This window comes from Corvus hawaiiensis, chromosome 7 (genome assembly GCF_020740725.1).
Source record: "Corvus hawaiiensis isolate bCorHaw1 chromosome 7, bCorHaw1.pri.cur, whole genome shotgun sequence".
Classification (NCBI taxonomy): Eukaryota; Metazoa; Chordata; class Aves; order Passeriformes; family Corvidae; genus Corvus; species Corvus hawaiiensis.
Genome location: NC_063219.1, coordinates 25,900,860 through 25,926,504, shown reverse-complemented (window position 1 = coordinate 25,926,504; position 25,645 = coordinate 25,900,860). Strand labels below are relative to the sequence as shown.

Here is a 25,645-nt window from a genome sequence, read left to right as displayed (position 1 = left end):
GCCTGTGCCAGACACTGATATCCTTGAAACCTGAAAAATCCCATTAGAAGGTGCTTTCATTGGTCCTCGGCCAACATCTTTTGCTGGGTGACAAGAGCGAGTACTGACGGGCTGGGGCCATCGGGGCAGCACTGGGGCTGGCACTGCAGGGGTCTCTGTGTCTGGGTACCCTGTGCAGCTCCTCAGGAGCTTCCAACGAGTTCCTTGCACTAGGGTGGTGTCCCAGCTCTCCAGTTAGACAGGCAGCAGTAAGAACTGCTGCTGCTGTTTTCCATGTGCTTTGGCTTTGTTCCTGTGCCCTCAGCTCATGCCAAGACCTTCTGTAGTTGTGAAAAGGCCGGGCATTTTTCTTTCTCTTTAAAGAAGAGGTGTCCTGGCTCCCAGCCCCTCACCAGGGCTGTGGTTGATTTTGGAGGCATGTGTGGCACACAGCAGGTGCACTTAGCATTCTGAAGGTCACCCCTTGGCTAAGGGGTCTTCAAAACCTGTCTCAATGGGGTATAAAGGCCGGCACTGTGGTGTCTTTCTGCTGACTTGTTCCTGTGGGCTGAGGGAAAGCTATGAAACAGGAACAAGACGATCACTATTTTTCAGTTTCATTTGGCATTCCATGAAAAGATCAAGCAGAGCACAGAACTAAACTATGAAGGTCACTGCTGTAAGAAGTTGGAAATGGCCTTTATATAAGTGGTATCTAAAAGGAAGTATAGAAATTCACAGAAATACGGCTAGCTAAGAAATGTGATGATCCGTGTGCAGCCTCTGGCTTGGAAAGTCCCTGTGTCATTGGTTTCCAGAAGCAGAGGAGATGATCAGTCATTACAGTCCTCCTGACATCAGCTGCTGGTCACAGAGGAGAAGCTCATTCCCTGACTGCTCCCTGTTTCCCTGGGAAGCAGTGCTGCAGAAGCCATCTGCTGTCCCCTCTCGCTGTCTTGGTCGAAGGGGGGTCAGTGTGGGTTGTACAGCAGTACCTAAATTCTCTGCCTTCCCTGACTTTGGAAGATGGGGTGTCCTTTTGAGGATAACTTGGTGTTCCCACAGGTAGCGTCCAGCTGGGTTCAACTGTAAAGCCTAAAGAGGGATTTTTTCGTAGGAAAGATGTCTTTGCTTTGTGCATACGAGCTGTGCTGGGGGAAGAGAGGAGGGCAGGGAGAGGTTTAGAGACTGTAATTTGCTCACTGCCCTCCTGCCAAGGAATCCAGAAGAGTTTGTCTTGTTAAAGACGGGTCTGTTTTCCTCTCTAGTGAAACAAGAGTGCCTGAACATCCATTACCAGTTTGGGATAGGAAGTGCAGAGTTTAATTACATTTTGACTCTCTTTCATTTCACTATTCAGATATTTCTTTTCCTGGGCTTGACGTCTTGTTGGACTGGGACAGGAAGGACCAGGGGAGCTCATTCGGCTGCTGCTAGTATGCCTTGCTTTTTGCTCGCTTTGAGGGTGGCTTTTGTGTTTAGACATCTGAGAAAAGATACCAGGCAGCAGGGATAAAGGATGGTTGGACTCAGCCCTGCAGCGTGAAATCAAACTGGAACACAGCATTGGGAGAGCTGACAGTGCTTCAAATATCTTATTCATGTAGGAGGGGGACAGGCAGGACATTGATGCCTCTTCCATTGGAAGAATTGGAAGCCAGAGTTCACAAGATGTGACAGTGGCTGAACAGGATTCTCTTGTGCGTGAGGGGCAGGAGAGCAAGGAGCTGATGGTCAGGGCAGGACACTTGAGGAGATGGCTGGTGGGGGTGGGGAGTGTACCTGATGGGCATGAAAAGCAAGTGGTGGTGTAACTGAGGAGCTTCCTCCTGGGTGCCTGGAACAGATTGTGGGGATTGCTGCGTCACGGCCATGACATGTGGTGGTGTGATCATTTCATCCAGCCACTTACCCTGAAGCTACAATAGTCCTGATTTCAGCAGGTCATCCTGTTAGCAGGTATAGAGCTCCTGGGCTGCTTGTGTGGGTTTCATTCTGTGTTAGTATTAAGCATAATGTATTTGTGTGCATTTGGTGCTCCATGACAGTCAGGCGGCCTGCTGAGCTGTCTCAGCCTCAGTCTGCAGTGAGACACATACTCTCTGGGATAGTGGCCATCCCATATCATGGCCTGAAAGCTGTGGAAGGATGATGGGCATGAGCATGTGAGGATGCCACAGGCCAGCAAAGGTGCCCTAACTCCTTGCCACAGGAGGCACCAGTCCTGTTCTCCCAGTGGCTGCGAAGTACTTGGGGTGGCTTAGTGGGAAAACAGCCAGCTTTACAGCCAGCGCTCTTCTATGTTCCCAGCTACTGTGTGCCTGGCTTCTGGTTTCACAGGGAAACAGGCATGTTCCAGCATAGGAGCTGGCAAAGGGCATTTCAGGTAACCTCTTCTCAGTCCGGGGGCATGAAGGACCCTTGTACTTTCTGGAAGGGATTCAAGCACTGCATGCATCGAATACAGGCTTCCTGAGCTGGGCTTTTCTGTTGTTCAGGCCACCTGGAAGGATGTGCCGGAGGAGTCTCGCAGCATGATTGTTTGTGAGCAGTAGCTGGCACTAGCACAGCCTGCACTGGGTGGATGGAGAGGGACATGGAGGCTGTGTTTTGATTCTGCTTTTCCTGTTTGTTGTAACTTGGCAGAGGCAAAGTTTCAGAGACTGCAAGGGCAGCACGATCCTTTTTCTTTTCTTTCTTCCTGACTTGTACTACACCACCTTCTGCCACTAACTCTGATTTTTTGCTGGGGAAAGAATGGGAAGGGAGGATTGGCGGGGTCGAGGTCTGCAGCTTTGAAGCACACAAACCAGAATATTTAGGATGAGGTTTATTGTCTAGAGAGGAGACTTTCATAAAAGCAGCCCCAGAGATCGTGAGCAGCTGTCACAGCGGCTTTTGTTCCTGCTTCAGGTGGGATTTCAGTGGAAAAAAAAATTAAAAAGGAAGAATGAAAAAAGAAGCAAACTTCAAGCACACAAAACCCTCTCTGCAAGGTCTGTTTAGAAAATGGAGATAAAGCAACAATAAAATCAAATGCTTAATTAAGCCAGATGTATGTGCTTTAAAGTACTAACAGATGTGGCAACAGTGGCTCTAATGAAGTGGAGCTTTACAGACCAAGTGTGGTGGAGGTGGGTGTGGGTGTCCATTGCTTCCCGATGGGGAATAGTGCAGCAGTGCTTTTGTTCTGGGGACTGATGAAAGGGGGTATGTAGCTGCTGGGGGCTGTTGTTCCCCACCATCTCGTTGGCTCCTGCCCCCTTGCCTCTGGAATGGCTGTGGTTACATTGCTTTCCAGTTGTGGTGGTCTGTATGAGAGCAGTGCGAGTTACAGCGCTCCAGGGCAATTCACCTACTGACAGCCTCCCACCTTAGGGCTCCTGGGAGGGTTTAGTGCCCCCCTTGGTGAGCTCCTTCCCCAGACCCTATGCTTGGGGACTTACATGCCCTTAAATGACTGCTGCATTTTGCTTTGAAAATTTAGGGGTTCCAAAATATGATAGATGAAGGCCAAGTAAAACCTGTTGCGTGCTGTGCAACACCAGCAGAGTACAGTGAGAGCCGTACTTGCTGCAGAGCAGCTGGGTGGCCTGTGGCTGGGGAGGCTTACCCACACCAGGCTTACACCATGGTTGGGATTGGTTTGGAGAAGGACATAAGCACCCATATGCCACAAGCCAACTTATGGTGTTTGGCATTTTGGGCTGAACTCTCTGAGAATGCCAGTCCTTCTTGAAGCCAGAGGGTTCCCTGCATTTCCTTGCAGAAGCTCAGTGTTTCACTCTTTGGGTTGTTTACAAAGGCAGGGGTGGTTTTCTCTAACTTGGGGACCATCCTGAGGTATCAGCAGATCCCACTTTTCAAGGGCTCTTTGCCACATGCCTGGATCTCTTCCAAGGCTTTAAGTAGTATCCAGATTGTCCCACCAAGAAGGGGGTGCTGTATAGATCAGGTGTAAAGCAAGCACACCAGGGCGCTTGGTGGTGAGCGTGCTGACTGGCTGTACACAAAATGCTTTCTGGAGCTCTTTGAGTGGAAAGCTGACTGATGTGCATCCCAGCTTCCTTTCCAGTGGTTAAGCTGGCTTATCACATTTGTCTCCATCACTCTGTTTTGTGGTGGTCTGTTTCTTAAGTTTTGCAATGCCTTCATCCTCCTTGGGAATGCAGCTACTGATGTTCCCCTGTCTTTTCTTCCTTCCTCTACCACAGTTTTATGGCTTTCTCTTCCTGCCTTTTGCTCAGCAGGAGTCTGCAAACTCCTGAGGTTTGAATCTGGGCAACTTCATGGGTGGCCCAAAATAGAGAGTAATTTTCAAACAAAATGAGATCCAGCCCTTTTTTCTATAAAGGCAAGAGACCAAAGCAACGACATCAGCGTGAAGCAGCAGGCTGCCTGGCACTGCTTCCCTCCCACCTGTGGGGAGGAAACTTCCCCTTCTGAAGGCCAAGTGGCATGGATGTGGCCATGCTGTAGGCTCTGGAGGTTGGAAGTCACTGAGGGACCGTAAATGTAACTTGCATTACTTGCATGTGCATGGCCCTTGTATGCCACAAACTGTTACTACAGATCAAATTGCTGCCTTCTGGTAGAGTGTCCATGAGTTTGAACCTTTCATTGTGTTCTTGCACGCGTGCATGTGCCAGTCAGCAGTGGGATGAATCTGCAAAGTCTTGGTTTTGTCAAAGCTCCTGGTTATTTCAGTAGCAGTGTTGTATCAGTGAAGACTTTATGCTTAGAGAGTGGAAGTTGCCTTGTTTCAGTAAATGCACATACTAAGATAAATAGTAAATGTGCATAACAAATACACATGCAAGACCTGGTTCCGTCCCCCCTCATGGAGTACTTGAACACAAGGGTTCAAATTTAGCTCTGCCTCTAGCTGGGAGAAGGGTAAAACAAGTGTTAAAGAAATTGAGCAAAGTGACTGCAAAACTAAGTGAAATATTGCCCCAAGAACAGATGAACAAAGGGTTTTGACATAACCTGAAACAACTGCAATGTTGCTTAGCTTGGATGTCAAATGAGAAAAAAACACTATCTGGGAATAGCTCAACTTGTGGTTTAAATGTGGGATGTAGCAACTAAGTAATAGCCCTCATGAGGAGGGCAGGATAATGACTGTGAGTGCTGGAGGCAGCTGGGAGATGCTGGTGGGCAAAAAAGACTCAACTAAATTGCAGCAGATACTCCCTCTTTCTACTTATGGCTCAGTGCTCTGGTTTTATTTGGAGGCACCTGTGCTTTGTCCCTGGGGAATGCAGGTTTCTGGGGGAAAAGCAAACAGGGTTGGCTTTGAGGGCTGGTGCGTGGCTCAGGGGCTGCATGAGGACAGTGGGTCCAGCAGACCTTAAGGTGACACCGGTGGTAGTGGCTGTTGGGCTCTGGCAGAGTTTCTGAGAAGGTAGGAAGGAATTACTGTAATAATAGTGTGTTTTGAAAAAGGCAGACTTTGAGGAAATGTGCAATGAGATTTGGGTGGGTGGTGAGGGGAGCCCTGGCCTGAGCTGCCGTCTGGAAAAATTGACTTTGGAAAAGTGAGATGTTATTTAAAAACTAGTAATACAAATGACTGAAGTTCATTCCATTTGTATACATAACTGGAGAAGCCAATGTGGCTGAGAAGGGAGCAGAGCAATACCAGAGATAGGTGAGAGATGGCTCTCAGAGGCAGGGTGAAGGACCTTTCTGGGTTTTAAGTGTTTTTTGCTTTGTGAGTTGTTTTTTGTTTGGTTGGGGTTTTTTTATTCCTGGTTTTGAGGCTTTTCCACTTTTCTTGAGGGTGGAAGGTCAGACTTCTGGCTGTGCTGCACACAGCCTTCCCAGATGGTGCAGTACTCTGCCGCAGGCTCCTTTGGCCATGCTGTGTCCAGAGCCACTTCCCCACCAGCCATTGATCCTGGGGGTTGTGAACAGGCACCAAATGGTTACTCACAAATCAGTGAATTGCAGTTGGGCTTCCAGAGCCAGAGGACATCTTTTTGGTGAGCCTTTGTCCCTCCTTGAGGAGCCAGAACAGGCAGAGGGCATTGTCAGAGACTATCTCCCTTAGCTTCTTATATGATAGAACCCACAAAATTTCCCTCAACCACCTCTCCTTGAAGCAAGATGTCTTGTATTTGGCTAAAGCACCCCATCCAAGAGACATGGACGGATGTGAGCACTTCCTCTAGTAGTCCATCTTTCATTTGTGCAGGTTCAAACTGATGTTTGGCAGTCTATCTCCAGCTAATGTGGTGTTTGCTTGTTGCTAATAATTTAAAAGTTATTAGATAAAAAAGGTAACAATTTAAAAATAGGAGAATAGTCTGAAAAGATCCTGTATACTGTAATTTTCCCCAAAATTAGTGAAGGAGGCAGAAATGTTTAGTGTGATGATGAAGAGTTTCTTGTTTGTGATTGTGTGTCCATTAGATCATAAGTCCTTCATCAGCCCTTCCTGGCAGGCTGCAGAGTGTCATACCTGGGAATCAGCCTTGTCGAGAATCACAGCTCCTGTAATTCTGGCAGCCTCTGGCTCTCCTGCAGGAAAGAGAGGTGCAGCAGCCCAATGCCAAACAGAGATCATCTAGATAGTAATGAACATGCAGGCACCCTCCTGGAGGCTGTGGTAAGGAAACTCTTCTGTGCTTGCATTCTCTGGACTGTGGGATGCAAAAGCCCCAACAGATTTGGACTCTGGGTTAGAGATGAGCCCATGTTTGCATTGGGGAAATACAGGTAATTCAAATGTGGCAGGTAAACCTATAGGAAATGAAGAAGGTGGTTTTGTGGTTTGATTTTATTCTGGAAATTGATAGGAACCAAGGATTTAGGTCCTGATCTTATACTAGAAGTTGTTTCAGGCTTTTTGGGGTGCCTGAAGACCACACGGATACATGTGAGTGACTGGGGAAGGAGAGCAGAGACTTGGCCTGATAAGATTAATGGCTTGTTTCATTCAGGCAGAAGCCCCTAATGACTCAGTAGTAGCTACTCTGGGGATTTTCCAGACAGGGTCAATGTCAAATCGGGAAGCTGTAGTGCAATTAATTTAAGCTTGGAAGTGTTTTCAAGTTAATTCATTTGGTTCTGCTGGGAAGGTTGGAGCTTTGCAGAGGGCTAATTGTAGAACTGTGTTGAAAAGGCTGAGATACGGTTCACTAACAAGGGGAAATGCTTTTATGGTGGCAGGGAGCTCAGCGAGCCTCATTCTGCAAAACCTTCCAAACGCATTAAGGTCTTTCCCCGGAGCATGCTGCCTTCACACGTGTTGAGGGCATGCACACATGCACAAAAACACTGTCATCAGCCATGAGATGAGACCCTGTGGCTCCTCAGCCTCGGCTTTTAGGTAAGTCCAGAGTGTCTCTGCTGTAGGTACGCACTGGGGATGCACAGCAGCTCCATGCTTGGAAGGAGTGGTGAGAGAAAAGCAGGATTGTAAGTGGAAGCTTGGTAAATGAAGGGACTTGAAGCAATCCCCTGAATTTTTGAGGGTCCTGAACAGCATCCTCACTTACCACTGTTGGCACAAAGTGAACAGCTGTGCAGGAGGGAGCAGGATGTTGCAAACAATACGTGCAGGCTCACTGCTGGCAGGAGGAGGGCTGGAGCAGACCTTCCCCTGCGGTGGTTTGTGCTCTGCTGGGTCTGCACAGAGTCAACTGGTAATGTGCTACATGGCCCTTCAGTCAAATCATTTGGAAAGAAAGCTAACAAAACAAACCCTGCTGTTTTGTCTCTCTTCAGCCTGGTTGCACATATTCATGAAATGGTGGAAACTTACTATTTTTGCGAATTGTGTTCCTGTTTGAGATGCAGTTGGCATTTGCTGACGTGTTTGTAGATATATTGGGAGGTGGAGGGGGAGGAGAACTAATAGGGAGACAGGCAGTCATACAAACATACGCACATGCAGAAACACATAGAGGCAGGCTGTGTAATTGCACAAGTCCTGTATCCTTGGGAAACCAGTCTACAAATGTGGTTAAAAAAAAAAAGAAAATAAGACCAAAGTAAAACCCGGGGGAATGGACATCTCGGTCCCTCTCCTTTCTTCATTTGACATCAGCTCCATGTCAGTATTGCTTCTCCCTCGGTGCTAGATGGCTTTGCATGCAGCGGTACACAGGTGAGCTACAGGGCCCTGTGCAGTGGTAAGAGGTTTTCCTCTGGCTCTGGACCTAGGTGGATGGAGGAGGGAAAGTTGAGCTCTCCAGCCACCAGGAAGAGGCAGGAAAAAGAGAGCAAAGCAGGCTGCTGGAAGCTGTGCTGCCCCGAGTCAGCATCCCTGGCACTTTGGAGGAGCATAAAGCATTTCCTGTAGGATGCCTGAGTCAAAGAAAAGCACTGGGTGCCCCTTGGATCACCCCTCAGTGCCAGCTGCTCAGGGCAGGGAGAGGAGCTTGCTAAGCAACCCCTGGCCAGAACATGCTGTTCCCTCCCCAGTCCTGCCTTCCCTGCTGGTAGAGATGGGCTGAAAAGATCTCATGGCATAAAAAAAAAAGGGTGTTTGCAGAGTCCTAGGGCTTTTGGCCCCAGGGGATCTCAGAGTGCTTTGTGGATAGCTTATCACAGAGGTAAAACAAGCTCTTGGAGACCAGTGCAGGAGTTTCCTGGCTGTGGTGTGCAATTCCTCACTGATACTGAGCAAGTTGGTGTGATGAAATAACCCTGGGAGTGCAGGCAGGCAGAGGGGGTCCCAGGGAGCTCTTCTGCAGATGGAGAGATCCTCTGAAGTGATTGGTGTCTCACGGTGGCCTGTGTTTCCAGGAGATTGGGATGACTGGTCTTCAGGCCAGTCCTCCCAAAAGCTGGGTGGCACAGACATCTCTGGGCTTGTAAGGCCTTTGCAATCAAATTGACAGCTTAAACATGACATGTTCCCTGTGCAGGACTGGATAAGGCTAAGCAGAACAGGCTGCTGGCTAAGGAGAGGGGACAGGAAGCAGTATGGGGGTGTCCCTGTACTTGAATCCAGAAGGGGTCATGCACAGCTTTTTCCCCTCTTTAGGTCTGTCATTGGCTGTTAAACCCAGTCTAGATGAAATACATTTGGTTTCTGAACTGCTGATGGCCAGGAGGAGAGCTGGGAAGGAATTGCTCTGTAATTGTCTTTTCTTCTGCCCCTCCCCTGAGCATCCATGGTTGCCCTCTGTGAGAGATGTTCCAGGGCAGGTGATGCTCCTTCTCTGATGTGTGCCCTTCTCCCATTGCCCCCTCTCCTACACAGCCCATTGCTCATACTCTCTCTGTGGCATTTCCAGATGCACTTTTGTGCAAAGTGAAGAGTGAAACTTGTGTGCGTGCTTTGGTTTCATCTGCCTCTGGACAGCTGCATCCAGACTGGCTTGATGATGTTTGGGGCCACATCACGTACCAGTGCTCCCACATTTTCCCTCTGCTGCCAGCTGAGTGTGGATGGATGCTGTGCCATGGCTCTGTGCTTTACAGGTTGGCACAGCTAATCAGCGAACCCTGGATCCTTTTTGGGGTAAGGTATGGGCCAGAGGTCCTGGGTGGAGGGGGGTGGGTTTTGTTCTTGGCAGCTCCTGCTGTGAGGAAATTGCAATGCCAGTATAATCCTTGTTGGCAAAGTTTCTGAGGTTTCTGAGCTCCAGGTCATAACACACACCCTAGAGCTGTTGCACCTTTGCCCAGGGCTCTTCTAAAAGTACTTTGCAGACTGATGAGGCAGAGGTCACCGGTGCTGGGGTTGGGGTTTGTCTGCTCCTTCCCTACATTCCTACGAGTAATTCTTCCACTGGGGCTGTTGTGCATATGAAAGGTTAGGCTTAAAGGCTCTGTCTGCTCTCAGGCTGCACAGGACAAGCACTGGCTTCCTGGCAGCCTGGGACAGGCATCTCTGCTCTTTAAAATAAAAAGTGGCAAGCAATAAGTAATTTAAATTATCCTGAAATGGTAATACTTGAAGACACAAAAAACTAAAAGAGTTGGAGGTACCCCCCCCCCCCCCCCCCTCCCCCCCAAACCTAGATAAGACGGATGACACTGCTTAGGGTGAAAAATCTCTCCATGGATGCTGCATTCCTGCAACCCCAAGTGTGCTCACTCCTGTGCATGGTACAGTGCCAGGCCAGGACTTGGGCTTCTAGATTTGTCCATATATTCCTTGCATGGCTTTGGGCAGCACTCTCAAATATTTCTGGGCTCTTTTTTTTTTTTTTTTTCTTTAACCATGTGCAATTCAGGATGAACACCTTTCTGTCTTCAGGGTAATTAATGAACTGCAAAGCCCTTAGATGTCTTCAGAAGGGAAGTGCTGGCCAAAGGAGGCTGTGATTGCTGTGGGAGGGAGATGTCAGCCCCATCCAGCCCAGGACACAGCCGGGACCCCCAGTTAGTGGGGTTTCAGGCAGGGTGTTGAAGGCCACTTGGGTGAAACTTTCTGTGGGTCTGGGGCCTTAATCAGCATTTAAACACTGTACAAACACCCTGGGCAGATAAGCAAATGCACGTGAAACCCTCTGGGCAAGCTGTTGATGAAGGAAAGCAAGTGCAGAGAGAGCAGGAGCAGCACTGGGGAGGGCGGCTGCAGTCCTTGGCATGGTGTGTGCTCCCGTGATACAGCCTGGCCCTCCTGTGCTAAGTGAGTGCTACTGGCTCCATCCCGTCCTGCAGCCCAGATACGCTTCAGGGCTCTTCAAAGGGATAAAAATATATTTTTAACCTGAGGCAGCCGCCTTTTTTTGTGTGGTACATTTTTTCTCATAGCTCTGGAAGTGACAGGTTGTTTTTCAGCCCCTCTGTTTCTCAGCTGTCTTGGCAGAGGTGCCTAGAGGTCTCAAACCAGATTCCCGAAAATTTTAGTACTGGAAATTGGTAGTCGCTTTTGAAAATGTTGGCGAGACGGTGCAGCTCCCTACAGATGTTAACTGATGGCCATTGGAACAGGCTTTTTCCTCAGCCAAGTCCTCACCCCATTGAAGCCAATGGGAATTTTCCTTAAAAAAGGCCATAAAGAAATTGTTTTCTTGGCAAGGAGAGAGGTGTTTCATGGACTCTACATCAGTGTTCAGGAGAACTTCAGCTACCTGCTTAGATTCCTGCCACATTTGTCCCACCCTGTGCAAAGCTCTCTACCTTTTGATCCAGAACAACACAGGAGATGTTTTCCACATGCCATATGAGAGAACTATAAAACAATTGTTTTGGAGTTTGGCACCACTCCCTTACAGATACATTTAGTGTGAATTGAAATTGGTCAGCTAAAAGGTGTTGGCCAGGATGACAGACAGATTAGGGCTGTGTATCTTGAGGCTATTGCATACCTGCCCATCCCATGCTGGTAGGGGTGGTAGGTGGCTTCATTAGTTCATGGATAGTCATAAACAAGCATGACTTGCAGCTTTTGGGCAGCATTAAAAAGCATTATCTGGCTGTAAGAGGGGTTGTTTGGCTTGTGGCATGCTCTGTGCTCTCCTTACCTTGAGTCTTTATCTCTCCACTCTTCTTGTTGCTCCCTGGCCCTTTTGCTCTTTCAAATGTGGTCCATCACACCTGGTGCTCAGCCTCCTCCTGTGCATGCAGCTTGTCCTGAAAGAAACACTGGTGCTTTGCACATAGGGCCAACCTCTTCTGTCTCATCTCCCTTCCCCTGTGATGAATCCATCCCTGGAAGCTCCAAGTCAGGATAGCTTCTCCTAAGAGCAGCACCAGATTTGGGAGAGGGAAAAGTTGTGATGGGGCTCTGGCATCAGCCCCAGGTGAACCAGTCCAGCTTGGCAGCAGGGTCAAAGGCATGGCTCACCATGGCCGACTTGGCCTTGGAGAGGAGTGCTTACAGTCAATAGCAGCTAGACCTTCCTGGCCTCTGATCCAGTCTTGCTCCTGTGATGGTGCCTGGGGAGCCAAGACCAATCTCTCCTGTTCTTGGGTGTGTTCATGCACATTGGCTTGCACACTCCACTCCCATCGGTGGTTTTCTTTGGGCTGATATTTGTTAGCATTGGAAAGTGAGAAAAATGAACAAAAATATTATCAGAAGCAGGTTTTGTGAATGAATCAGCCGACAAGAGGCTTACCAGCTTGCCTGCATTTACTAGCACAGTGCTTATTTGGGCAGATGTCTATATATTTTAGTTGGAGGCAGGAAGGAGTGAGAATGGATGGGGGAAGACATCACTTCCAGTTTGCTGCTTTTCTGTCAGTTTGTACCATCTTTTTCTGAATGAAGCAGAGGACTGCAGTGTGTCTGAGAAGCTGCCCTGCTGCTGCCCTTGTTCTGCTGTTGTTGACAACTTGGGGGACACCAAGGAGAGGAGCACAAAAGAGGTCAGAAGGCTAAAACTCTCCTAAGCAGTTTGTTGAGGATCAGGACCTGGCCAGCCTTGCCCATCTCTTCATGGTGCTTTTTTATTTGATCCCCTCTAAAGACAGCCTCATGACCTTCTCTCTTCTCTCTATGTGTTTCTAATTAACGGGGAGACTGGCGTATAAACAGAATATTCCTGGTCAAAATATTGCTTGCCTGACTCCTAGGATTATGGCCAGATGGCAATCACCAGATAGCAGCCTAGACTTTGAGCTCTCCCATCTGGCTATCAAACCTGGTCTCAGTTCTCATCTGGAACCAGACTTGAGGAAAGTAATGGACTTTGCCAGATTGGTTTTGCCCCATGTTTGCTGTTCAGTTGCTACCTAAGCAGCTAAAAACCTGCAGACCAAATGCATTTAGTATTTCTGGAAATTGTGAAGAAGTTCAAAAAGATACTGGACAAATCCACTGAGGGATGGGTCTTTTGGTAGCTTTTAAATCCTGTGGGTCAGATGCAGTCTTCAGCCATGAAAGTGCTTTTACTGCTGGTCTGCAGCACAGACTGGGAATGGTCCTTCTGCTTCCAAGTAGCTGCTGGTAGTCTCTCATGAATGGCAGGCTGGGCTGGATGGCTCTTTCATCCAGCCCACCTGGGCCATCTTGGCATCAGGCAGGTCAGCTGCATGTTTGCTGAGTAAGTTCAGACAAAACTCTTCTCGCAGTTTCTCCTTTGTGAGTTTGGGGTTGTAGTACCTGAAAAGAGCTTAGAAAGCTGTGGCAGAAATAAAACACTTTCTATTATGATTTTTCACTCTGTCATGACAGTAGGGCTAACAAAATGTTGTGATGCAGATTCTGAAAAAAGGAACTGTTAACATCTGTAAATGCTCTGTATGCTTGGTCCTCTGAGAAGCAGGAGAGATCCATAAATTAACTACTGTTACATGAGCTAAAGCACTGCTTGCACTGCATCATACACAGTTTGATATGATTTCTTTACCTCTAGATAAAGTGCCCGAGTTCCATAATGCTGGGAAGCTGAAATTGGAGATGCCCTGGAGAATTCTGATGCTGGGAGGTTGGGTGCTACAGTTCTACTTTGGCAATACTGAAAGACACTTCCTGTTTGTCACCACAACCAGAACAGCCTGGTCCTGTCTCCTGGTGTGGTACCTATGGAACTGCTGAAGTGGTCTTATATGGAGAGATACATACAGAGACGTACAAAACCTGGCCTGGGTTATTGCACTGAGAGGTGATGTGCATATGTGGGTTCAATCCTAATTTGGGCTGGAAGGGACCTCTGGAGGTCTTGCTTCAAGTCCCAGCTTAATGCAGGGTCAGCTTCAATATTATATTCAGCTATAGTATTAGATGTGCTTGCTCAGCCAGATCAGAGGGATCAGCTGTCACCTTCTGGGCATTTGGAGCAAACAGGATGAATTGAAATCTGTCCTCATTGCCACTGCAAAGTTCAAAGAGACCTGTGTCTGCAGCATTGTGACCATTGTGTCCTGCTGTGGGAAGGTTTGCTCTCACAAATTCCTGGTGAATTGGGAAAATGCATAAAGCACAGAGCAGAGGAGATGGAACAAGTCCAGAAATCCCCAGATTTCTGCTAACTGATTTTTGAAATGGCTGAACTAGCTGAGATCTCGTGGCTTTCAGCAGTGGCAGAGTTGTGACTGTTCCACTGTCAGCAGAAGTGGCCAAATGCAGAAGTAGGTAGAAGCTAAATGAATAACACAGTGTATGACAAACAATGGGAAAGATGGTATGGCAAGGATGATGATCACTGAAATGGCAGGATCTTCAAATGATGTTAGGGAGGCTTTTGAAAGCAGGCCTGAGAATTTGTTTTAGCACATGAATATTGAGTGAGTATTCCTGGAGATACTCTGGGGGATGATAGATGGACTCAAGGTATTGTTGCTAATCACTGTGGTCTTAAGTGTTGGAGCTGAAGTACACTTGGCATCTGTAACCCAACTGGACTTCTGATGGGAAAATTGCATTCTTGGGAAGTAATTTAGAAGGTCACAGAAAAGCCAGAAAGAACTTCTCCAGCAGCAATTGCTCTTTAAACCGTCTTTTAGAGTGGCAGTAACTCCAGAATGAAAGGATCTGTTCTCACCTTCCAGATGAAAGGGCTAATGCAATTTAAAATTTTTGCATGCAAAGATTTTATGGCTTGGTAACCAGCCACATCTGAAAATGATCCAGGGCAGGATGAACACGTGAGGCAGCGCCTGACTGAGCTGGACGCTTTCCTTGTCTGCCCTGTCTACTGCAGATAATGGTGATGACCAGTCCGAGAGCATTCTTGCTGAGAACCACGTGGATGGCACTGTGGGGATCTTGAGTGGAGCTGGAGGGAGGAAGCCCATGAAGACAGGCATGAAGGAGCTGGCGGTGATGAGGGAGAAGGTGAACGAGCAGCAGCGGCAGATGGGCAAAGTCAGCAAGGCCCATCACAACCACGAGGACTCCAAAAAGTCACGGCTGTCGACGGGCAGGGTGAGAGGGCAGAGCTGTGGGGAGCTTAGGGGGGCAGCTGTGAGCTCACTGGGAAATGCTGAATACAAAGCCTTAATGGCATCTGCAATAAACTGTCTTAAAAACAGAAAAAATAAATTGAAAGAAAAAAGTGGGGAGAGCAAAAGAGGAAAAGAAAACATTTTTGGCCTGATGCTGGGGCCAAACATCTGATGAACTTTGATGTGCTGGTCAGGAGGCATTATTTTCAATGCAGCTTCACCTCTGGAAGGGGGGCTTCTGCTGGCTCAACACCGACCTCTGCAGGGGTGCAGGCATGCCCTTTGCCCATGGACTGGCTTTCTCACACCCTTTGTCCCTAAGCAGGCATGGCCCAAGGGGATTTGAGGGAGCAGAAGCGGGGCTGTCTTCCTGCTGCAGGGCAGCCCCAGTCCACTGAAGGGAGGCCACAAGCCCCGAGGATGAGCTGTGTGACTGTCCTGTAGCAGGGAGAGTGCTCTAAGTCCTCCCTGTCTCCTTCTTGCCTGTCCCTATCGCTGTTATCCAGTTCTTGGCCGTGGTTTCCCTCTAGTGGGAAGCTTGATCAAGGCAACTAGATGGAATGGGAATGGGGATGGAGATGGAAACCCACTCCAAAGGGTCCACAATATACATCCCTGTAAACATACAGAGTAATAATATCTGGGGAGCACAGAGACAGAAAGGAGCTTTAGAAGAGTCCTCATGCCTTCCAAGGACTAGGCAAAACAGAGGTTCAAAATAAAATGCAGGCAACCGTCAACTTTGAGAGCTCACACGCTGCTGCTGCTCCTTTGCAAAAAAAACCCATCACCCGCTGCAAAAGCAGAGAGGTGTGGACTCAGTTTGGCTCATATCAGGCATATTTCAACCACACTGCCTTGGCTGGAAGCCCTGTCCCAGAGCTGCTGTGGAGCAAGAAGGATGCCTCCAGAGGCTGGCTTTGGGTACTCTCATTCCCAGGTCTTCCCCTCTACTCCCATGGAGTCTCACATGCTTTTGAGTTGCAATTCTGGGCCAAAACTGCATCACAGGTGTGCACTCTGGGCTATGCTTATGGAAACCCTCCTGGTCTCTCTGGACTAGCCCTGCTTCATGTCACTTGACACCACCAGTGGGAGCCATGGTAGCCTCTCTGAGGTTTCTCCTCCTCTCTGTATCTAGGAGTTGGGACCTGGTATTATGTTGGCTCCTGGCCATGTCAGGTACATGGGAGAGATGTGCATGTCTATGCATGACTTTGATTTTGGGTGCCTGGAGGTGAAGTCTGCAGCAGGACCCAGTGGCAAACCTGTGTCTTTAGGGATGCACACATCCCTACTGATGTTCCCATTGTCCGCATTGTTGAGGCTGAATGATACCATTATCCTGATATATTTTTTTTTCTGCTTTCTGGGCTGTTTTCAGACCCCTTGTCAGCAGGAGCTGGATCAGGTCCTAGAACGCATATCCACCATGCGACTGCCAGATGAGCGAGGGCCCCTGGAGCACCTCTACTCCCTTCACATCCCCAACTGTGACAAGCATGGCTTGTACAATCTCAAACAGGTAAGTGGGGGGAGTGGGAGCTCTGGGGCTGACTATGCTTCCAGCAGCAGCCCTTGGCTCACTGTCTGTCCCCACCATGTGCAGACACAGAACATGCACAGTTCAGGGCTGGGCTGATACCCTGCACATGATGTGAGGTGTGGGGTAAACAGCTGATGCTGCATGTGGCATGGACAGGTTTAGTTAAACCCATCTGCAAGTTTGCAAGTGGAGATGAAATCCACATCTACGTATGGCTGTGGGCAGTCCAGAGATGGAGAATCAGTGTAGTTCTTCTTTCCCACAAGAGCTGCTTATCTATTTTCATGAACTTTGAGCCAGGTCTTGTCCAATCTGGGCCCTGCTGCAGGAAAAAAGCAGAGAAGGACTGAATGATGGCCAGTCTTGCAGAGAAAGCAAAAAGCACTTCTGGGAGTCACGAAGGTTTCTACTGCACTTTACTGGTTTTCCTCCACAAGTCAAGGCTGGTCCCACAGCTCCAGGAGGGATTCCTTTCAGGCAAGGTGGGGGTCGGGGTGCAGCATGCTTCTGAAGGTATTTATGGGACCCAGAAAGACCCAGACAACTCATGTGTCTGAATTCTGACTTCTTGGCTTCATCTGTGCAAAACCACCAGGTATCAGTGGCTGAGGAATGGGGAAAAAACTGCCAGGAAAAACCAAACAGCAAAAACCACCAGCTGGTGCAGGGTTGACTGGAGTCACCTGTGAATAGTATCTGGATATGAGGATCCCTTATAGATGAGCCTTTGGAGGGGACTCCTGCTGTTTTCATGGCTAGGCCTTTTACTCAGGGCTACTTCTACCCCTTGATCAGAAACATTAAATAACAAAAATGGGATGCTCTGAGATAATCTCCCTCTGTCCCTTCTCCTGTCTCTGTCCCACTTGGACCCTCACCCTCTGTCTCCCCGTGAAAAGCCCCATGGCTGGCTGGATCCCGCAGCATGAGCACACTTGGAAGGGCTGGATGGAGCAGAGCTGGCAAATTGCCTGTAAGATGAGCTGTGTCTGGGGAATGAGCCTGGACACTGCAGTGATGCTTTGTGTGCTGCTCCTTGTGTCTGGGGAACAGGTCAGCCTGCACTGGCCTGCCTGGAATAACCTCTGCATCTACTACACCCTGTTCAGAAATGTATCTGCTGGGGATAGAGGGATGAACATCAGGTTCAAAGTGCCTGCAGCACTGCAGGGCAGGAGGAGGACAATAACCATTAGGCCAAGGAACTTCTCTCTAACAAGACTGGGAGGACAAAAGTCCAGGTCCAGATGCACCATGGTCCCTACCTCTGTTCTGAGATTAGTGAATCTCTGTTTGGTCTGTCTGTGGGGGCCTTGATCAGATGTTTGTTTAGCCTAATCTGCAGGTGATAAGAATCTCATACAGCTCCTCTGTCAGGGTGTCTCATCCCTCTTTCCTGAGGGATCTTTGTCTCTTTGGATACTGTCATCCACAGCTGGCAAAGGGTGATGCATTTCAGGGACAGTTGTCCTTCTAGTTCATTAAAATTGGCTTCTTGGTCCCTGGCACAACCCCTGGGGAAAGAGGTTCAGCCTTCATGCTGGACTGCTGCAGTAACAGTGCTGGTGCGGCATAGGCCCTGCGGGGGTTTGAGTATGGCGTCCCATGGATCTTGCCTAAATCCAAACTAGTGCCAGAGAAACCCCAGCTCTGTCAGTGTTGTGGCTTTGGGCTGGTTGACCTGGGAAGTGGTTTGTTTTGTCCCTCTTTTCACTCTGACACCTGTCCTGTTCCTCTCCACACAGTGCAAGATGTCGGTGAACGGGCAGCGTGGTGAGTGCTGGTGCGTGGACCCCATCCATGGGAAGGTGATCCAGGGTGCACCCACCATCCGCGGGGACCCCGAGTGCCACCTCTTCTACACAGCCCATGAGCAGGAGGACCGGGGAGCACACGCCCTGCGGAGCCAGTAGACAGATGTGATCCTGCTGGCTGGAGGTGGCTCACTGTGGCCCCAGTGCTGGATTTTACATGGGTTTCAGCGTGTCTCTTTAGGCTCTAGAAGAGACTGGGGTTGGGTCCTGTGTGCTGCCCTCCTTCCTCAGCTGCCTGGTTCCTGGGGAGGGGAGGGATAATGGGAGGGGAAAGGTGGTGGGGGGTTTGCAAGGAGAAGGGACTGCTTTCTTAGTCTTTCACCCAACGTAAACCAGAGAACTGGTCTTTTTTGCTCCTCGCCCTGCAGCCCTGCCCTCCCTGCTGTTCTGCGGCATCTTTCTGCACCCTCCAGCACAGAGTGCCGTGTGCTCCCTGGCCCCTCCCAGGGGACAAAGCCCCTTGCTATGGGTGGGAGAGGATAAAAAAACTGAAAGAGCCCAGCCTTTTCCCTTCTTTTTCTCTCTTCCCCAAGACCAAAGACTGTAAATACTGTCACCTGCTTCTTGTGTCCTGCGAGTCAGTCCCCTGCGCCCCAGCCCAGCCGTCAGTCCTGGCATGGGATGGAGGGAAGGAAGAAAGACCCTGGATTCCCAGCTGGAACATACCACCGCTGCTGGGATGTGTTCCCCAAGGAGGCAGCAGTGATATGCTGAGGGAAAGGGCTAAAGATGAGACAGCTGCCACCCTGCCCCCTAACAACACTCCTAGGTGCTTCCTTTCCTCATGCTGGGGCACAGCCAACTCCACAGGGACCCAGCTTCAGCCTCTGGTCCAGGAGCATGGGGCCTTTGGGTGACAGCAAAGCTAAATGCTTGCTTTTCCAGGGGATTTGAAGGGCTTTTGCACAGTATTTCTTAGGATCAACTTATTCCGAGGGAGCTAAAATGAACTTGTTGAGGCTGGGTGGAAGGATGCCTGTGTAGATTTAGGGTAACAAGCCAGGGAATGTCTCTCTTTCTCTCATTCATTTTTTCTTTATTTCTAGATAGGAAAAAAAACCCATCTAAAACCTGCGTTCCCAAGCAGTTGCCCTTGTCCCTTCATTTTTGCTTGGGACTGAAGTGAGCATCTGTTACTCAGCACCTAACTTTTTCTTTTTGTAAGTAAATTACAGTATATATCTTGCTTTGTAAAGGCCCTTTACACGGACACGCACACACACACACAGACACACAGACACACACACTCCTCTGCCCACATACACATTTGTATAGATGAAATCCAAATGATTCCAGGTGCTCTGAGCAGTTTTGTGCTGGACATGCTGACAAGAGATGTGTCTCTGCTGTTAATTCACCTGTTGATTTCTTTCTGTACAGAAAACAATGATGCTGAGAATAAATAACTTCCCCATTGCCTAAGCAAGGAGGTTTTATTATTTTCTTCCTTATTTTTTTTTTAAATAAGGAAGATGTCCTTTTTGGAGCAATTGCAAAAGCTTTCTCCTTAGAGTAAAAGTCTTGGGCTTTCCTTAAATGGTTTGTTGTTTCTTGTCCCCCTTCTTGGACCCACATTTCAGATCCCAAGTGTGAAGGGCACAGGTGGGCTCTGTAAATTAAGGCCCTCATGACTTTGCAGGGGTTTGGACATGACAGTGGAGGAGACAGGGGAAGGATCCCCTTTGGAAAGTTGGGGATGGGCATATGTGGATGTGTATGAATGGGAGCACATGAAAGAAGAAGAAAACACGCCTCCATGCAAAACCAAGTAACTGTAAAAATGATGCTACCTGTTTTCTGTTAACATCTGAGGGTGTTCTGCTTTTTCATATAAAACTTGCACATGCTGGCTCTCATTTGGTTTGTAATTTGTTTCGTTTAGGAATAGGGAAGTTTTCTTATGCGTTTGCCATTTTTTCTTTTGGAAAAGCTGAGCTACATAAAGTTGGAATAAATTAAATAGGATGCCAGAAAACTGTTGTCTTTCCCCTCCACAGTGCTCACAGGATATGTTTCTTTGCCTGATGCATCGCACGCAGATTTGTCCCTGTTCATCCTTTGTCCATGGCCGAGAGGCAGTAATGAGAGTTATCTTTTCATTGTTACTGGCCCCGGTTGTGTGAGCAGGGAGGAACTGGTGTCACTCATCCTTTGCCTGGCTATATTCCTGCTATACACATGGGTCCTTGTGAATGTGTTGGGAAGGTGCAGGGAGGTACAGGCTTGTGCACGGCCAGAGTTTGGCTGAGCTGCTCCACTTACGGGCCTGTGGAGAGAGGTCCTGCACCTTTTCCCAGGGTGTGAAGTGCTGCCAAAGGGAGCATGACAGCAGAGCTTGGTATTTGGACATCATAGGAGGGCAAATAATAATAAAAAATTAAACCCACATTCCATTCAATTAAAATTGCAGCATTGAAGGAGAGGCCCTGTATTGGCCCCAACATCCAGCATCCAGGTAGCTGTCGTTTCCTTTGGACTCCCCAAAGGGAGGCAAAACCACTGGGCTTCTTCCCCTTCTACTTTCTTGTACCCCCTGCCAGGAGTTTGGGACTGACATATGTTGAGGGGCTGGCCGGTGGTGAGGAGCACCAGGAAACTGTATGGGGACAGGGGCCAGTGAGCGCATGGGGCTGCAGGGGAGGGGAAAGAGGACAGACACGATGGGGGGTGTGATATAAGCTGAAGAACATGGGAAAAGGAGCAAAATTAATACCCTGTTTTGTGCCTCTGGGGGGAGCTGAAGGTGGCTCGGGGGAGGCCAAGTAGCAGGGTGGGGCACAAGGATGCTCCAAGCCAGGTGCTGCCCAGAGAGGACTGGAGGTGACAGAGATGCCCAAGCCCAGAGCCCAGCAGTGCCTGGGGCCACCCTCCCGTTCAAGGGCTGGAGGGGAACAAACAGAAGCTGTGACACCTTCCACTAGACCAGGCTGCTCCAAGCCCCATCCAACCTGGCCTTGAACACTCCCACGTTAGGGGTTATCTACAACTTCTCTGGGCAACCTGTTCCAATGCCTCATCATCCTCACAGTGAAGAATTTCTTCCGTAGTATTTTAGTATAAAAATCTATGCAACAGTATAATATAAACAATGATATTGAATATAAAGCACATCATTAGTGTAAGAATGCATGACTGTATCTGTGTGCACCTGTAGCTATTTACACACGTGTATACAGCTCCAGCTGTCCTTAGGGATGTGATTAATTAGGCCGTAGCTGATTAATTAGCCCGTAGCTGAAGGCGGGGGGCACAGCACTAACTTTTTGGATGGAAAGCCCAATTTCAGGGCCTCTGGAAGCGGCAGCGCCGCCGGGCCGGGCCCTGAGGGTAACGCGGGAGGGGCGTGGCGCCGCCTAGTGGCGGCTGGGCGCCGCGCGGCTCCTGCCGCCTGTGCTGTCCGAGGGGTCGGGCTCAGCCGTGCGGGGTGTCCGTGAGGGGACACGGTGGCTGTGCCAGCCCCATGTGCTGCAGGATGGGTGCGGGGTGCGTGTTAGCACAGCCCTGGCAACCCACGGTCCTCAGTGCAGGGGCAAAGGGGATGATTTCGCCTCCTGCCCTGCTCAGGGTGCACGGGGTGATGCTGGCAGGTGAATGGAGGAGAAGAGGGGCACAGGAGGACGGAGATCAAGGGATGAGTGGGAGAATGAAGGGTGATGGTGCCTGGGCGGTGGGACAGGGTCAGATCCAGCACCGGGGAGGGCAGGGGGTGAGCCACCACAGAGTGTTTTGAGGACCACGGCCTGGCTGGGCTGAGCAGCTCCAGCGATGTTCCTGCATACTGGGACAGCGGGGCAAATCTTCCAGCGGCCCCAAGAGGTTTAGGCTCAAATAGCACGTCTGATCCCAAACTGTGGAGCTCAGTCTGCGATAGCATTTAGGGGCTTAACATCACTGGTTGCCAGGTACTTTACCCTGGTAAGCCAGTTCAACGTGTGTGCTGTGCCCCACGGCCACATCCATGCAAAGAAAATTCTAAGAAAAAAAAAAAAAATTGTAGCTCTGCTTTCAAGAAGCTGTAAAGTTAAACTTGCAACTTTTACCACTAGCCTAGCAGATGGCTCTAGTATCAAAAGCTTCCCTAAAGCATTGCCACCATTTTGCTCCATGCCCTGTACCTCCCTGAGCACCCATGTGGAGCTGGCTGAGCCCCCCAAGGGACCCAACACAGGTGGTCGTGGGATGCTTGGGGCTGGAGCAGCTCACTGGCAGGCCCCAGCACACAGATGCTCCACGAGGGTCAGGCACAAACTAACTGAATGCATAACTTTATTAAATAAATGCTTTGTCATGAGAAAAGACAAAGATCAAAGAGTAACATAAATTATAAGTTGAATAAATAGTATACAGCAATCTTCACTTTTTAATAAAATGTGAGATTTTTTTTTAAGTACAAAATGCTAAACAGAGCATTAAGCTCTTCTTCCATTGTCAGTTTTTCACAAACTGCTTTTTTTTTTCCCACCAGTAAGATTATGAGTATTTCTTGTTTACTGGAAAAAAAAAAAAAACAAAACAACAAAACCAAAACGAAACAACAGAGCTACCGTATGTATGTAAAGCTATAAAAAGCTACCGTAAAATGTGTAGTGAGTATTGCTTAAAGATAAAAACCAGGCAGGAAACTCGGAATCTGGTGTGTTTTAACAACTGTGTTAGAACGGTGGGTAACGTGCGCGGTGACGTCTGTCCCGGTGGCAGTGGCGGGGGCTGGTGGGGCTGGGGAGGGGGCCACAGCAGGCAGGGCTCCTAGCCAGGGCCAGGACAGCAGTCTGGAAGCGAGGTGAACTGACAGTTCTTTAAATATACAATGCTCCATTTGGGGGAAAAAAAATCATCATCAACAACAACAAAACAAAAAAAAAAAAAGGAAACTAAACCAACAGCAAAGAAGAATTTTCACGGAGAAGGTGGAGAAAAGGGGAAGAGGGGAGAGAGCGGAGAAATAGTGCAAAATGCTCCTTGTACTAGTGGTTTTCGAAGCCCACTGCAGTACAGACAAGGGGTAGCCCAGCCACTGAGCACAGCTCCCGGGGCAGATGTGGTGGAAGGGCTGTCCTGAGCCATCCTTGTCCTCTCCTTCCCAGCTCACATCCTAGATACTGACATGGGCTCGGCGCAAATACCGTAGCCAGAGACCCCTGAGGCTCATGACCCCCGGATGCACAAATTACCAGCACCTTCTGGTGAACCCTCCCCAGCTTCCAAATCTGCCCCTTTTGGTTCTCTCACCCTAAATGCAAAGGGGTGCTGCTGGGTGCTGAGAATGGGAGCACCTCATCACTACCACCCCAGAGGGTGACCAACCCCTCCTGAAGTCGCTCTCATTCCCAGCCTGACCCAGGCTCCAACCCCAGTCCTAAATATTAGTGCAGCCTGTAAACAGCCTCGTCCTGCTGGGGATCCTTAAGGGAGTAGGCAGCTGGGGGAGGTCACCTGGTGCCCCATCCTGAGCGCCGAGGTGATCTGGGGAGGTGAGGGTGGCGCAACCCAAATGCCCATCATCTTCCCCCCAGGTTCGTGGGGACAGAACAGGCAATGCCATCCCAGCATGGGATGTGCAGGGTGAGGGAGGCTGTGTGGGATGAATTTTGGTACTCTGGGCTCCCAGGGCCATGGAGACTTGCTTTTTAGGGAGAGGACAGAGAGTCACCCTGTGTCCCCTTACCAGTGTCCATGGTGGCCTCATTGTGACACCACCATGGGGCCCTGTGAGCTAACCCAGACCCTGCAAAAGCATCCTCCCCAAAAGGCAAGGTCCATGGGGATCTGCTGCCCTCTGCCTGCTCCCATCCCACCCCGGGGGCACGTCTTCTTTCTCTGCAGCCAAAGGCTTTCAAGTTTTGGGAAATTAAACAACAAAACAAACAAACAAACAAAAAAAAAGCAAGAAAGAGGAAGAGAGAAGGAAGGAAGGGTCCTGGGAAAGGTGGTACTGGCCTAAAACAGTCAGGTGGTTTTGCACAGGGATCAGCAAGCGGACAGTGTCAACAATGGTGACCAGTGGCCCTTGGGGTTAACACAAGCTCCTCCTCCTCCTCCTGCCATCTTCACCCCATTCTGCACCCCACTTGCACCCCAGCATTAACCCACCACTCTCGTTAAACCAACCCTGCTCCATCAGCCCTGCAGAGCCTGGAGGGGTCCCTCTCTCAGCCCCCACCGTGCTCCCCTCCAGCAACATGGGGGTTACCCCACTCCAACAGGCTTGTTGGGGGCAGATCTACATTTGGTGGCATGCTTCCTTCTTTTCAGCACAGGAAGGTGCTTCGTCCCCAGGCTGAAAGGCGTTCTGCTGGGTCTCCGTCGAAATCCATCAGCAAAACTCGCCCCCACTGTCACTTGGCAGGTGGCCAGTCCTGCCCTCCATCAGGGTAACGTCCTTGTGGGGGGCCCCCACGGGGTGCTTAGGGGACTGATGTCATCTCATGGGAGGCTATGAAGGCTCCCAACATGTGATGGCAAGAAATCTTCACCAGAACCCCTTAGTGCTGAATCCCTCTTGTCCTATCCCCACTCGTGGGGTCCCAATGGTGCTGTGGACCTCCATTTTTCTCTGCCCAGGTCCAGGAAGCTCAAGGGGATTTGAGGGTGCAGGAACTTTCCCCCTGAGATCAGCTGTGTCCTTTGGCCAGTGCTGGCTGCCAGCTCCAGCCGTGGCAGTAGGATGTGGTTCCCAGTGGGTGTGTTTCCCCACAGCAGCACCCAGACTCCACAGCTCCCTTTCCTTTCTTTCCTTCCCTTTGCTGCAGGATCTCCTCCCAGCACCAACATCGTGGAGACCCTTGTCATGGATAAGCAAGAGGCAAGAGTCCCAAAATCAAATGCAAACATTAAAAACAACAAATGAGTCAGGAAGTCAGCCCAGGGCTGTCCCAGCATGCCCAAGGCAGTGGGTCTCCATGGTGCGGTGGCTGCTGTCACTCAGCAAGGAGCCGGGTCCCAGGTTAAAGGCAAGGGCCCATCACAGGATCTTCCTGCAGGGTGGGAATCAGCCGTGGCAACATAAGCAGTATCCTCAATGCAAAAGGATGGAGACTGGCATTTTCCTACCCACGGGGAAAGCTATAAACCAGCCTTAACAAAAAACCACGATGAAACAAAGTGGAGGTTTGGGTTTTTTTTTTTCCCCTGGAGCAAACCACATTTTTGGCTGTGAAAAAAAAAAAAAATCTCCATAGTTGGTCGTCTTTGTGGTAGCAAAGGGTGGTGAAGAGTTTTGGCCCTGATTCCCCTGCCCCATGTAGGGATACTTCAGTCTGAACAGTGATGCACCCCCTCAGTGTTGATGAGGCCCTGATTCCACAGGCACCGATGCTCCTCCATAACTCTGCTTCTGTGCTTAACCCAGCAGGTTATTATTTGTTTTTGGGAGGGGCAGCATATCCCCCAATTGCATATTACATTGAAACCTCCGGATTTCAAGGTGAAGTGTTGCAAGGAGGGAAAGCCACATCAATGCACACACATATGCATACACTTTCACACCTGGATGGACAAAGGTCAGAGT

The 25,645-nt window shown here is 49.5% G+C and overlaps 1 protein-coding gene across 3 annotated transcripts in view; it reads left to right on the top strand.

Annotated features, from left to right (window-relative positions):
* Nucleotides 1–19,994, top strand: part of IGFBP2 (insulin like growth factor binding protein 2) — a 65,058-nt gene extending 45,064 nt beyond the window's left edge. For all 3 annotated transcript variants that reach the window (XM_048309857.1, XM_048309859.1, XM_048309858.1), the window contains exons 2-4: nucleotides 14,535–14,758; nucleotides 16,163–16,303; nucleotides 18,070–19,994. In XM_048309857.1, the coding sequence (XP_048165814.1) occupies nucleotides 14,535–14,758; nucleotides 16,163–16,303; nucleotides 18,070–18,237 (533 nt within the window). In that variant the 3' untranslated portion in view covers nucleotides 18,238–19,994. The remainder of the gene's footprint in view (nucleotides 1–14,534; nucleotides 14,759–16,162; nucleotides 16,304–18,069) is intronic.
* The last annotated feature ends 5,651 nt before the right edge of the window (nucleotides 19,995–25,645 follow it).